This window comes from Cryptomeria japonica, chromosome 3 (genome assembly GCF_030272615.1).
Source record: "Cryptomeria japonica chromosome 3, Sugi_1.0, whole genome shotgun sequence".
Taxonomy (NCBI): domain Eukaryota; kingdom Viridiplantae; phylum Streptophyta; class Pinopsida; order Cupressales; family Cupressaceae; genus Cryptomeria; species Cryptomeria japonica.
In genome coordinates this window covers 268,724,729-268,736,219 of record NC_081407.1, presented here as the reverse complement: position 1 = coordinate 268,736,219, position 11,491 = coordinate 268,724,729, and the positions used below count along the sequence as shown (strand labels likewise).

The window sequence follows — 11,491 nt, the reverse complement described above, 5'->3', positions numbered from 1 at the left end:
ATAATTGATCATCATAGCATATTATGTCTGAGAGCATGAAAGGTAAGTGAAATTGTTGGTAATTATGCTTGCCTTCGTAAAAACATCATCCTTCAATATCTCTCACGTAATCAATAGATATTTTTTTCAACATACATCGTAGTTCACCCTGCTTGGTGATACCCTTTATCATGGGGGACATGAAAATACCTTGTTAAGCTATTTAAATTTAGAAGAATCTAATTTAGTGATCAAAGAAGTTCATGATGGAATTTGGGGAACACATACTAGTTGTGTGGATCTTACTAAGATAATACTTAGAACATGATATGTTGACTCAACATGGAAGCAAATTCTTGTCAATATGTTAAAAAATGTCTAACTTATTAGAAACAATGATCTCATTCATGCACCATCTTAGGTATTACAACCAATCACAACTTTATGGTCTTTCTCTACTCAAGATCTCAATCTCATTGGGAATATAAATCCTTTGTCATCTAATGGCTATAAATATTTAATTACAAATTACATCACGTGTTTTACCAAATGGATGGAATCCATCTATCTCACATTTATAATTGACAAGCAAATATCCAATTTATCCTTTGTCACCTTATTTGTTGGTATAATATGCGTTATGCTATTGTCACTAAAAATGGTAAATCTTATAGGAATAGAAAATTCAAAGCCCATTGCAACTAGTTTCATATCTAACATAAGTGGTCTACATCCTATTATCCTAAAGGTAATGGTAAATTTGAAGCTTATAATAAAACTATTATAAAAAATACTTAAGAATATTGTTAAAAATGCTAGTCAAGATTAACATCCTCAACTTTGCCTTGCCTTAAGGGCCTACTGTACTAGTCTTCATACTCCTACTAGAGTCACACTGCATTCTCTTATCTTAGAGATAACTTTTCTTACCCATTGAGATTAATTTATCCCTTTTGTGCATTTCCTTACATCATTTGATCAATTATAGGGGGAAACCAAGTTACTAAACTTCATGGGTAGAAAATCCTTGATGAAAAATGGTTGAACACACTTGATTTGTAATGGCCTGCCAAGAAACCCTAAAGGATTAAACTAAAACACATGAAAATGAGTGGAAATAATTTTTTTAAACATTAATAAACTAAAAGATGCATTTAGATAAACATTGCATTTAAATTGCACAAACGAAAGACTTAACTTAAACTCCTAAAGGGTTTCCCAACGTGGATTACTTAATTAAACTAAACATTACTTAAGGTCAATTAATCCACTTAAGATAAATTTAACCATTAGGAACTTAATTACAGTAAACAATGATAGATTCATACTTTGCATGCGAAAACACTAACATTTCTACGCTTCATTCAAGATAATACATTTATTTACATTACATCAATGATTCTAAATTATAGATAAAAATCCTACCATCTAATTCTCATCATAATATATTACATTTAACATCACAAGATCTTCATAATATTACATTGCACATAAAACACCGAGTCTCATAAGAGTACATAATGATTGCATAATAATTACAACTTGCCATGAAGGCATACATAAACAATTGATACAACTGACCATATAAGGTCCAAGAACTACAAGAATGATCCAAGAACTACAAGAATGATCCAAGAAGAACAAATAGGATCCAACTAGAAGTACGAAATACTCGAATCCAGAAGAGCAACTGGACCACTTGTGAAGCCAACTCTCGCAAGAAGGAACAAACAAACACCCAATGGAAAGTGGCACTACCACCCGACCGTGTGGTTCAAAAAGAACCACCCACCGGTCTAGGAGATAGCAAAAAGATTCTCTAGCAAACTACAAAGAATGTACAAATGATCTAAAAATTACATTGGGTGATCCACTTAAAGCATATACACACAAACATGACTCCATAATAAAACTCTAGGTGATATCAACAAAACTACACACTAGTGAAGATAAGGGAAGAGTGTCATCACATAGTTTGGAATGGTTCTCCTGGTAGGCCTCCATAGGCTCCGACCCCCATTTTGGGTTATCCTAGTAGCCTCTCTCAAACCCCCAACCCCATCCAAGTCTCATGCGGACCAAACAAATCTTTCATGAGGACAAGGTTGTTGGTTTGTCATTCCAGGCCTTCCCACTGCATCCCGAGTTTGTACAAGCACTCAACCATGAGCGGGGTAAAATTAATCTTAATTAATGTTTAAGATACCCAAACCCTTTAATACATTATTAGGTTATCACTTAATTATCCAACTTTTGAGAAGTTATCCTGCTAGCCTCTTTGGGCCCGACCTCCACTCGAAAGCCACTCTTCCTTATGACACTACAAAATCCCAAAAGAACCTCAAGGCAAAATACAAAAGCCAACCTTACAAAGGGAGTTAAAAAATAACTGAGTAATACACTTGGCCACACAAACCCTTTCATCTAGGTTTGACCACTTTGACAAATCGGTCTACTCACGAGACGCGACCACAAAAGGAAAGACAACATGAAAATGTCTAATTCCACATATAACCAAAGGACTTGCAATATGACTTAATTATGAAGGCAATCATAAATGAAACAAACACCATCATTTATTTCAGAATAAAGATTTATTTGCTTTCCATCTAACTCATATTTGACCAAGTCTACTAAAATTTCTAAATTTCGATATAAATCATTTACTAACAATGATTTCTCAAACTCAATAAAAACTTCCAATCAATTTTCACTAAAGTCAATTTAAAATTCTAAAACAACAATAGACAATTTTGAATCACACACACACACTCACACACACACACACACACACACACACACACACACACACACATACATATATCTGTGTGTGTGTGTATATATATAAATATATATTTTTTAATTTGATATATATTTTTTTAAACAAAATTATCTAATCTCATTTTCCAAACATATAATATATATGTTAATATTTTAAATAATAATATAAAAAAAAGTCCAAGGGGTTGAGCTTAGTTGGTTAAAGCATTGAGTTCTCAATGTGGAGACCCAAGTTCAACTCCCATGAGGGACACCTTTGTGTAGAATTCTAAGTTGTGACTCTTGGTCTTCCATTGGTTGTATTTGTCTCATTGTTTAAAAATTAATAAAACATTTGTTGCCCACAAACTTTATCTGCAACCATAGCAGAACTAATTTCCCATTGTTTTTTTTTCTCAATCACAGCAAAAGATAAAGTTTTTAAATTCAAAAATTCTCAAACCCATATTTAACCAAGAAAAATATATTTCCTTTTACTCTCCAAATCTAAGACTTTCATGGAGATATAAAAACAAACTAAAGGGAATTTCCATTGCCAAATAAAATTCAAACCCTTTTTAGTTTGCTACAAAATACTACAATAAATTCCTCTTCAAAACATAGCACACACAAACAAATCGCGAGGAGTTAATTATCAGCATTAAAATGCTAAAATAGAAGTTTAAAATCCAACCTTACAAGCTATTCCTGGAACAAATTTGAAGATGAATCCCAAAGCTCTCCACCAAATCAACCTTTCACCAATTTTTCAACTCAATTTTCCCAAAAAGAAAAGTCTGCATAAACTGGAGAAATTCTCAAATATAAAGGATTTTGCCCAAAAAAATATCTCTTAGGGCAAAATTCTTTTCCTTAAGAAATTTCCCCTTTTCTAAAATGCAAAAATTAAATGAAAATGCTTTTCTCCCAAAATCAAAACATTTAAATTTTTTTAATTTGAATTTAAATTCCTCACACCAAAAAGCCAATAGATATTTTAATTACCAAAAGTAAGAAAAAAAGACCTTTTTTTCTTAATAAACAAAACACAATACACATCTACTATGTGATAAATCTTAAACAATTAATTTAACTAAACAACGAAGAATAATTGACCCGCATACCAACATTGGGAAGGTTGACAGAAGACTGACAATGCTCACTACCGAGCAAGGCTAATGATGAAATTTAGGGGGGGTGGAGGGGGGTGAAAAGTCTGGAGCCCACGCTGTGGGTTCCACCAGCCTGTGGGTTGGCTACCCACTACTGTGGGGAAGCCATTGTCGTGGCTCCCACAGTGGGGAAACCCACTTACAAAAAAAAATTAATAATTTAAAAAAAAAAAAATGTAACCATGAAAAAAAACTCAGTTCCAAGAACTGTAAAAACAAAAACAATAATAAAAATTAAAATTCCTAGATCTATAAAATAAAAATTTCAGCAGCATAACCCTCATGTTTAAAAATTAATAAAACATATATTGTTTTCATTCTAAACAAAAGTTTTTAAATTAAAAAATTCTCAAACCCAGATTTTACCAAGAAAAATATATTTCCTTTTAATCTCCAAATCTAATACTTTCATGGAGATATAAAAACAAACTAATAGGAAACTTCCATTGCCAAAATAAAATTCAAACCCTTTTTACTTTGCTACAAAATACTACAATAAATTCCTCTTCAAAACATAGCACACACAAACAAATCATGAGGAGTTCATTATCAGCATTAAAATGCTAAAATAGAAGTTTAAAATCCAACCTTACAAGCTATTGCTGGAAGAAATTTGAAGATGAATCCCAAAGCTCTCCACCAAATCAACCTTTCACCAATTTTTCAACTCAATTTTCCCAAAAAGAAAAGTCTGCATAAACTGGAGAAATTCCCAAATATAAAGGATTTTGCCCCAAAAAATATCTCTTAGGGCAAAATTCTTTTCCTTAAGAAATTTCCCCTTTTCTAAATTGCAAAAATTAAATGAAAATGCTTTGGGTTCCACCAGCTTGCTTACCACCCACCAGCCTACTTACTGCCCACGTTGTGGGTTCCACCAGCCTGTGGGTAAGCCACGACATTGGCTACCCACTATTGTGGGGAAGCCATTGTCATGGCTCCCACAGTGGGGAAACCCACTTAAAAAAAAAAATTAATAATTTTTTTTTTAAGTATAACCATGAAAAAAAACTTAGTTCCAAGAACTGTAAAAACAAAAACAAAAATATCTCTTAGGGAAAAATTCTTTTCCTTAATAAATTTCCCCGTTTCTAAAATGCAAAAATTAAATGAAAATGCTTTTCTCCCAAAATCAAAACATTTAAATTTTTTTAATTTGAATTTAAATTCCTCACACATCAAAAAGTCAATAGATATTTTAATTACCAAAAGTAAGAAAAAAAGACTTTCTTTTTTTTAATAAACAAAACACAATACACATCTACTATGTGATAAATCTTAAACAATTAATTTAACTAAACAACGAAGAATAATTGATTTATTTGTTTAACCATACAAAGGTGCCTATAATACTTTATTCTTAATTTAATTTATAAAAGTAATACTCATTAATTATTAATAACCCTAAGGTATTAATAATTAATTTTTCATTAAATAACGCTAGAAGAGAATTAATAAAGTCCCACAGCGCATAACACACAAACTTAACTATACAAAGTAAAGACATGACCCGCATACCAACATTGGGAAGGTTGACAGAAGATTAACAATGCTCACTACCGAGTAAGGCTAAGGATGAAATTTAGGGCCTTAAGACTATCTCCTCCACTTCCATGAGATTAATTAGGTACGCTCAGACCTGTGGAACCAGGTGAAGTTAGTACCATGTACCTGCAATTCCTGCATCACTGAAGCACACACACACACACACACACACATATACAAACACGGTAAACACATCGGTGAAGGAGAATCGTGACTTTCTGTGTCTCACCGAAGTACATGACGAGAAATCATCTCCTCGTACCCCATACAATTTCCACACATACATGATGACATATACATAAAGCATCTCATGCATAAGGTAAATGTGTTAGTCCACGGTCAATAAAACATAATAAAATTAACATCTAATCATCCATAAGAAAATAAAGCATAATCAACATTCACTGAATCTCAAATCAAAGCATAATCCAACATAGCATAATATTTGAATAAAACATCACCACATAGTGTATCCACAATAACCACTGAAAAGTCAACCATGGTCAAAATAAGTATCGAAAAAGTCTGATCGAGGGAGGGGTACTACATCCTCCCCCCCAAGACTAGGCTTACTCTCGGAAGCCTAAAATAGACATGGATAAAGCTCTCTCATCTTCCTTGTATCTATCCACGTAGCTGAGGTCTCATTAGTTGGGTCCCATATGACCCTTACCTGGTCGATGGTACGACCCTTGAGGGTCAAACCCCGATGCTGAAGAATGCACATGGGCTCCATGGAAAGTTGTCCGTCCTTGACTTGCAATGCATTCCAATTAAGAACATGGGTCACATTGGGATGCTATGGTCTAAGAACATAAACATGAAAGACATCGTGGATGCGGGATAGCCTCAGTGGCAAGGCAAGATGGTAGGCAGCAGGTCCTATCCTCTCAAGGATCTCAAAAGGGCCAACAAAGTGAGGCGCAAACTTAGAACCCTTTCCATAATGGATTAGACTCTTTTGCAGACGCACTCTCAAGAATACTTGGTCTCCAACAAAAAATTGACGATCCACTCTATGAGCATCGACATACTTCTTCTGTCTATCCTACACTGCTACCAAATGCTCACAAATCCACTCAACCTGCTACTCCATCTCTCGAAGCATATCTGGACCTTTACACACCTTTTCCTCTAACCGATCCCAACTCAAAGGAGTATGAAAATGACGACCATACAATGCCTGGAAGGGAGACATACCTATGGAGCTATGATATCCATTGTTATAAGAAAACTCCACAAGATAAAGATAGTCCTCTCAGCGTGATTGTTGGTCCATAACATACATGTGAAGCATGTCCTCCAAAACCTGATTCACGCACTTAGTCTGACCGTCGGTCTCTGGGTGATAAGCTGAACTAAAGTTCAACTGGGTCCCTAACGCATGCTGAAGTGAGGTTCACAATGTTGAAGTAAAGACAAGATCCCTATCAGAAATGATCCGCCTAGGAATACCATGTAACCTCACCACATCTTTCATGAAAACTCGTGCCACCACTGGTGCTATATAAGAAGATCTAATCGGAACAAAATGAGAAACTTTAGTCAATCCGTCAACAACGGAAATGATGTCCCATTTCCAATCCGGCACCAGATTAGTCTGTAAAAGCCCTGCAGAGCGCTGATGCTCAGCCTTAACCCGCTAACACTCCAAACACTTTGACACAAAATTAGTAATGTCACATTTCATGCCACCCCAATGATATATCTATCTCAGATCTATGTGCATCTTCTTGACACAAGGATGTGCCGAGTAAGGTGCACGATGGGCCTTAGTCATGATCAAAGTATGAAGTCTATCCAATGGATGTACATAGATCCACCCAAGATGTAGAAGAAGACCATTTTCCTCAAGGTTATATCCAGAATATTTGCCCTCTAAGGGTGTTCCAGTCTCAATCATGACTCTAACCTCCTGATACTAGGTGTCCTATGGAAGAATCCCAAAGATTCTCTCTCTCAAATCTACCCCAAGGGACAATTTTGCAACCTCATACCATCTACGACTCAATGAATCTACCACTACATTCTCTTTCCCCTAATATATTGAACCTCAAAATCATATTCATAGAGGAATTCCATCCATCTCTGCTATCGAGAGTTCAAGTTTGGCTGAGTAAAAATATACTGAAAGCTACGATGATCACTGTGCAGCTCAAACCGACACCCTAACAGAAAATGTTGCCACCTGACTAAAGCATGAACAATAGCTACCAACTCTAAGTAATGAATGGGATATTTCAGATCATGATCCTTGAGTTTGTGAGACTCATATGCTACCACACGACCATCCTGCATGAGCATTGCTCCTATGCCTTCTAGAGAGGCATCTGTACAAATCATGAAATCCCTAGATGGATTAGTATCTGCCAAAATTGGCGCACTAACAAGGAGTTCCTTCAGAGTATGAAAGGCTATCTCACACTACTCTGACCAAACATACTTCTTCCCTTTCCTTTGAAGAGTAGTGATCAGGTGACCTATCCGAGAAAAAATTTGAACAAAACGATGATAGTATTTAGCCAAGCCCATAAAACTCTGAACTTCAGAAACATTAGTCAGCGCTGGACAATCTACAATGACTTGGATCTCAGAAGGATCTACGGATACACCTTCTCTTGAAACTACATGACTGAGATAATTCACCTCTGATTGGAAGAAATCACACTTTGCCAAGTTGGCATAAAGATGATTCTCCCCCAAACACTGCAATACTTGCCTCAAATGGTCCTCATGATCCTCCATGGTTCTAGAGTAAATCAAAATATCATCCAAGAACACAAGGACAAACTGATCAAGATAGGTGTAGAAAACCCCATTCATGAGGTTCATGAACACTGAAGGCACATTCATCAACCCAAATGACACCATTGTGAACTCATAGTGACCATAATGGGTACGAAAGGTCGTCCTATGAAGTCTACATCATGGATTCACAGCTGATGATACCTTTCTTTCAGATTGATCTTAGAGAACCCCTTGGCTCCCTTTACCTAATCGAAGAGATCATCTATACGAGGCAATGGATACCGATTCCTGATGGTCACCTTATTCAACTGTTGGTAGTCAATGCATAATCGAAGGGAACCATCCTTCTTCTTCATGAAGATAACTGGCGCACCCCAAGGAGAAATACTAGGATGAATGAACCCCTTGGCCAACAATTCCTCCATTTGCAAATTTAACTCATTCAACTGCTAAGTGGTGATCCGATACAGTTCTCTCAAGATAGGTTCCGCTCCAAGAACTAAGTCAATGTGAATGTCTATATCTCGTTTTGAAGGCATAGCAGGAATTTCACTAGGGAACACATCGACATACTCCTGAAGAAGAGGGTGACTATCAAAAGTAACTTCCTGACTCCTTTCCTCATCCAAGTCCTTGAGAGAAACAACAAAAAGATGGAAACCCTCACACATATACTGCTTAAGCTGCATAGCAAATATCATACAGAGGGATATCGGTCTATGAATCCCAACTATCTCCACTTTCCTGCCATGGTCATCTAAACACTCTATTGTCTTCTGATGACAAACCACACTAGCACTATCTGATGCTAACCAATCCATCCCCAACACAACTCCATAAGACCCCAAGGGAATGACTCGAAGGTCAACTATGGTAGCAAAGGGCCCTAGGTACAACTCACACCTAGGAATGAAGGAATCTACGACCACATGAAAACGAGTAGCCAAATATACTTGCCACCTATCCATTTGTCTAGCAAACGCGAGCCCACACCACTCCACAATGGAGGAAGCTATAAAGGAATTAGAAGCACCCGAATCAAATAGTACTAAAATAGATATACCACCCAACACACCTGTGGTCTAAATCATAGTTCCCTAATGCTCTATCTGACAGTTATCAACCCTTGCAAAAAATCTGTGAGATTGTCCTGCATCCCCAATAGTAGGCTCTGTAGCTGATGGTCTCTGACTAGCTATCTAATGTAATCTCTGAGGGTAATGTGCACCTATGTGGCCATACTGACCACAGGAGAAACGTGCTCCTCTGTCAAGTCCTCTACCTCCAGCCAACCCACTAGACTGTTGAAAACTACCCCTACTAGGGGCCTGAGAAACACTCTATGAGGACTGTCCTGCAAAACTCTGCCTAGCTTGCTGCCAGTTCCTATCCTTCCTAAACTAAGGATTACCCCCATGATGACCCTGAAACTACTTCGGCCTAGGTTGGAACTTATGCTGCTGCTACTACTATTGACCACCCTTGGCGGGTGTCTAAAAACTCCTAAATGGTGCAACAACCTGAGACTGACTACCTCTAGCCCTAGATCCACCAAAAGGTGCACTGCCAATTTGAACCCCTGGTTGACCATCATGTGCACATGATAGATTATGCTCTACCAGTTGAGCTTTCGCTATGGCTATTTCTACAGATGTTGGATCAAACACCTGAACTCCTCCACTGATATGGTCATTCAGATCCCTCATGAAGTGTTGTACCAACATCACCTCATCATTCCCTATATCGACATACTGCTTGAGCTCGTAAAATATATGCTCATACTGCTCTACATTCATCCCCAACTGGCGCAACTCATGGAACTTGTCTACACGATGCTGCCTCCACTGAACTGAAAGGAAGCAAGCCCTGAACCTCTCCAGAAATAACTCCCATGTCGATGAACCTATATCCACATTGATCTTCTGCTCCTCAAGTCTCCACCAGGTGGAAGAAAAATATCTGAGATGCATGACGGTGCATCTTGCCTTGGTGTTACTGCCATAAGGATGCGTGGAAAAACACCTATCCAAATCTATAAGCCAGGTCTTGACCTCTAGTCCATTGCTTGAACCATCAAAAGTAGGAGGGGAGGATCTCAACAAATCCCTCATGTGACCAACAACTACTACCTCCTGGTCAACTGCATACTCTCTCCTCCTAGGGGACCTCTCCCTCTCTCTCTCTCCACATGCTCATGCTAGTGAGATTCCCCGAACTGCATATTGCCCTACTGCTCAGCCTTAGGTCCAGGGCCTAGTCGAGACAAGACCTCTTGGAACATCTAACACAACTCTTCCCTCTTAGGGACCGGTTGAATAATAGGTTGCTCACTATGCTGACTAGCATCCTTGTGCTCACTCCGGTGAACTGACTGAAGCTTCTCAACACTCTCATGAGTAGGTTGAGGTGAAGGATTTTGAAAGCCTTCCCTACGACCATGACCTCTACCTCTTCCACGATCACAACCATGAGCAGGGCCTTTACCCTTACTAGCCATAATCCTAACAACAACACCACAAGAACAAAAAGTTTAGATCTACAACAAGGATACTAACAAGGAAGACACAAGCACTAAGACTTAGCAATAGGTCTAGTTAGATGGGCTCAAATGAAACCAGAGTACCCAGTGTTAAAACTTGGGCTCTGATACCAATTGAAAAGCCCCACCAAGAAACCCTATAGGATTAAACTAAAACACATGAAAAAGAGTGGAAATAATTGTTTTGTAAACATTAATAAACTAAAAGATGCATTAAGATAAACATTGCATTTAAATTACACAAACAAAAGGCTTGACTTAAACTCCTAAAGGCTTTCCCAACGTGGATTGCTTAATTAAACTAAATATTACTTAAGGTCAATTAATCCACTTAAGATAAATTTAACCATTAGGAAATTAATTACACTAAACAATGATAGATTCATACTTTACATGTGATAACATTAACATTTCTATGCTTCATTCAAGATAATACATTATATTTAACGTTACAAGATCTTCATAATATTACATTGCACTTAAAACACCAAGTCTCATAAGAGTACATAATAATTACATCAAAATTACAAGTTGCCATGAAGGCATACATAAAAAATTGATACAATTGATCATATAAGGTCCAAGAACTACAAGAATGATCCAAGAAGAACAAATAGGATCCAACTGGAAGTATGAAATGCTCAAATCCAGAAGAGCAACTAGAACACCTGTGAAGCCAAATCTTGCAAGAAGGAATGAACAAACACCCGATGGAAAGTGGCACTACCACCTGACCATGTGGCTCAAA

At 37.2% G+C, this 11,491-nt stretch overlaps 1 protein-coding gene across 1 annotated transcript; it reads right to left on the bottom strand.

Annotated features, from left to right (window-relative positions):
* Positions 1–6,855: 6,855 nt before the first annotated feature.
* Positions 6,856–7,359, bottom strand: LOC131874084 (uncharacterized). The gene is made up of 2 exons (XM_059217318.1): positions 7,270–7,359; positions 6,856–7,098 (listed from the first exon to the last, which is right to left on the bottom strand). Exons 1-2 carry the CDS (start codon positions 7,357–7,359, stop codon positions 6,856–6,858), a joined length of 333 nt encoding a protein of 110 aa, XP_059073301.1.
* Between the last annotated feature and the right edge of the window lie 4,132 nt (positions 7,360–11,491).

What these genes read in the sequence shown, in the direction of transcription:
- LOC131874084 (XM_059217318.1), bottom strand. Translation starts at nt 7,359, where the DNA reads ATGATTGAGACTGGAACACCCTTAGAGGGCAAATATTCTGGATATAAC. An exon ending in TACATCTTGGGTGGATCTAT is followed by an intron (nt 7,099 to 7,269) that starts GTACATCCATTG and finishes TTGGAGTGTTAG; the next exon opens with CGGGTTAAGGCTGAGCATCA.